The sequence below is a fragment of the Wasmannia auropunctata genome, unplaced genomic scaffold (genome assembly GCF_000956235.1).
Source record: "Wasmannia auropunctata unplaced genomic scaffold, wasmannia.A_1.0 LD279495.1, whole genome shotgun sequence".
In the NCBI taxonomy this organism is placed as follows: domain Eukaryota; kingdom Metazoa; phylum Arthropoda; class Insecta; order Hymenoptera; family Formicidae; genus Wasmannia; species Wasmannia auropunctata.
The window spans coordinates 1-2866 of record NW_012083395.1 but is presented as its reverse complement, the minus strand read 5'-3'; the positions used below and the strand labels follow the sequence as shown (position 1 = coordinate 2866).

Genomic DNA, 2866 nt, shown 5'->3' with positions numbered 1-2866 from the left:
TGTGTGTGTGTGTGTGTGTGCGCACGCGCGTGTAATTAAAAATGTTTTGCTTCGACAAACTTAATAATTTCTATTTTTTTAAGGCAAAATATTAGAAAAGTTTGGTTACGGGTACACACTTACATTTTGCTTTTTATGCTATGCACTGAGGATGGCATTACTATCTCTAGTGCCATCGCCATGGTATGTAGTTTTGATAGAAGTTGTTTTGCAAGGGCCATCATTTGCACTTTGCTTGGCAACAATAGCTACGTATGCGAATGTAATATCACCACCTGGTACATCAGCTACTGTTCAAGCAATTGCGTCTGGCATGAAGGATGGTCTCGGTAAGTTCTTTTATATATGTAATAGCTGAACCAAGAATAATTTTGCAATAAAAGAAATTTACACAATTAAATTAGCAAAGTATATGTAATGTCACATACTTATAGGATATGCGATTGGTAGTTTTTTTGGTGGTTTCTTATTTAAGAATGTTGGTGGTCGAATAGCTCTAAGAATATATTCAGGACTCGCAGCACTTGCTGCTTTAGTGTACATTACACTTTATATTTTATACTTAAAACATGCAACGCTATCATTAGGTAAGGAATCAATCAATTAATTGATTTGCTTGATTTGCCAAAATCTTTTTAGATTATGAAGATATAAGAAACTTCCTTCTTGTTGCAGACGTACGAAATAACGTTGAATGGAGAAAACCTGACGATGCACGAAGAGAATGTGTTGTAGATGAAATGTAATGCATGTTTTATATATGTACATGTTATATTTATATATGTACCTTCTTCATAAATAATAATGTATCACAAAACATTTTAATAAATGTTATAATATAAAATTTTTATGCAAATTATAGGTTACTAATTAAATATGTATATAATATAAAGATGTACATATTATACATAATAAAATATTGTCTTTATTCACAATAACTTTAAATAAACCCGATATATGTAATACAACAATAAATAAAAAGAGGAAAATTGAGCCAACTATGGCCGAGGCTAAAAATAACGTTTTATATAACAATAAATAATGCACTATTACAGATTCTATTATTACAGAAATTGTAATTGTATTTGTTATTCTTTCAACACATCGGTATAATTTAAACAACTTATGTCAATATTAAGATATGCTTTAATAAGATATACAGCGTGGAGAATAAAATTCTCTGACTGTCAAGAATACTTTCGTTATTTTTAAAGATATGAAATAAAGATATTTATTTACAAAAATTGTGTAGTGTCAAAAAGATTACAATAAATATCAGTAATAATTTTTCTGTAAATAGAAGAGCTTAATATTTAAAAAATTAATATTTTACAAGATATATTTTACGATTTATGTCGAAATATGCCAGAATAAAGTATATATTATATTTTAAATTGATTTTTCAACTAATATTTCTACCTTAATACTCTTATATGTAGAATAATCAAGGAATCATATTACGTAAAAGAATATAATTATCAAATAATCTTAAAAGAAGATAATCTTGAAATCTCGGAATCTTAAAGTCTCCATCCACAGAAAAATTATTACAAATATATTATAGCACTTTTAATATAACTACTATATAATTAACTTTCAAAAATATTTTCATATTTCTAATAATAGTAAAGATATTCTAGGTGGACAAAGTTATTACTCCACGCTGTATATTAATCCAGCAAACATTAAGAGATAATTAATGTTTATAAAGTACTATTGCGTTTCCATGCACTGTAGTGTTGTACTTACGTAGACTCTATACAGTATTGCAAATTATTATTTTCCGTATCTCTTGTCGTACCAAATTGACGTATTTTGAAAGTTCAATTATTTATATAATCTTTCTTGCTTGTAAAATGTTCATTTTTATACTTGCAGTTCAAAACGCAACTTAGCGTTAACTTACAATGCATTTTTACGAGAGACGCTAAATACAAGACTTGTTAATCACATTAAATTTGTATAAACATTAATAATGAAAATCAATTACACTGTATTACCTATAAAGATGCATTATTTTTTCTTTATGGTGAGTAATCATCAAATAAGTAATCATAGCATATATGTTACGTAGATATATATTATTCTAAAATATTTGTGCATTTTTAATAAGAGAATGAAAAAAGAGAAGATATATATGTATATGTTACCATTAAAATAACTCATAATCATTAAAACCGGATTTCTCTAGTTAAAACCAGTTTTAAATTTAATTGAAACGAGGTCTATTAGCTGTATTGTTTTATATGGGTTTTCAACTTTTTACGCGTAACGAGATTCAAATCCTCCTTCCCCCCTGTTTACGAAGCGAAACGAGGTCTATAATTGTACTGTCTACATAGGTGAACAGATTTCGATTTTACGTATAATCAACCATTCAAGTTTTAACTAGTGAATTCGGGTTTTAATGGATTATAGGTTTTGACAGTAACATATATATGTATAAAAATATTTATATTTTTAAAAAATTGTATAAAAAATTATATTATATATAAATAAAAAAGTATATATATATATATATATTAAGATAAAACCATTAAATATAAATCACATGGTTTTATACATACTAATATAATAACGTGAAATTATATTAAAGTTACTCCGAGAGAGAGAGAGAGAGAGAGAGAGAGAGAGAGAAAGAGAAAGAATACAATTACAATTCTTCTTATTCTAGCTATAAGTGCTTTTTTCGTAAATACATCAGTTTATGGCAAGCAACTTGGTGTTTCGCCATTAATTATGGGTAGCATTATCGCGATTCTGCCTATTTTATTTCTGATTGCGAAACCAGCATTTGGCTTTGTCGTGGACTATTTCCGCGCCTGGAGAAAATCGATAATTATAGCGCTGCTTGCCGTAACAAGTA

General features: G+C 27.6%; 1 protein-coding gene across 1 annotated transcript; it reads left to right on the top strand.

Annotated features, from left to right (window-relative positions):
• The first annotated feature begins 103 nt into the window (after positions 1-103).
• LOC105461729 lies at positions 104-801 on the top strand. The gene is made up of 3 exons (XM_011708240.1): positions 104-329; positions 435-587; positions 676-801. Exons 1-3 carry the CDS (start codon positions 152-154, stop codon positions 744-746), a joined length of 402 nt encoding a protein of 133 aa, XP_011706542.1. The 5' UTR covers positions 104-151; the 3' UTR covers positions 747-801.
• The last annotated feature ends 2065 nt before the right edge of the window (positions 802-2866 follow it).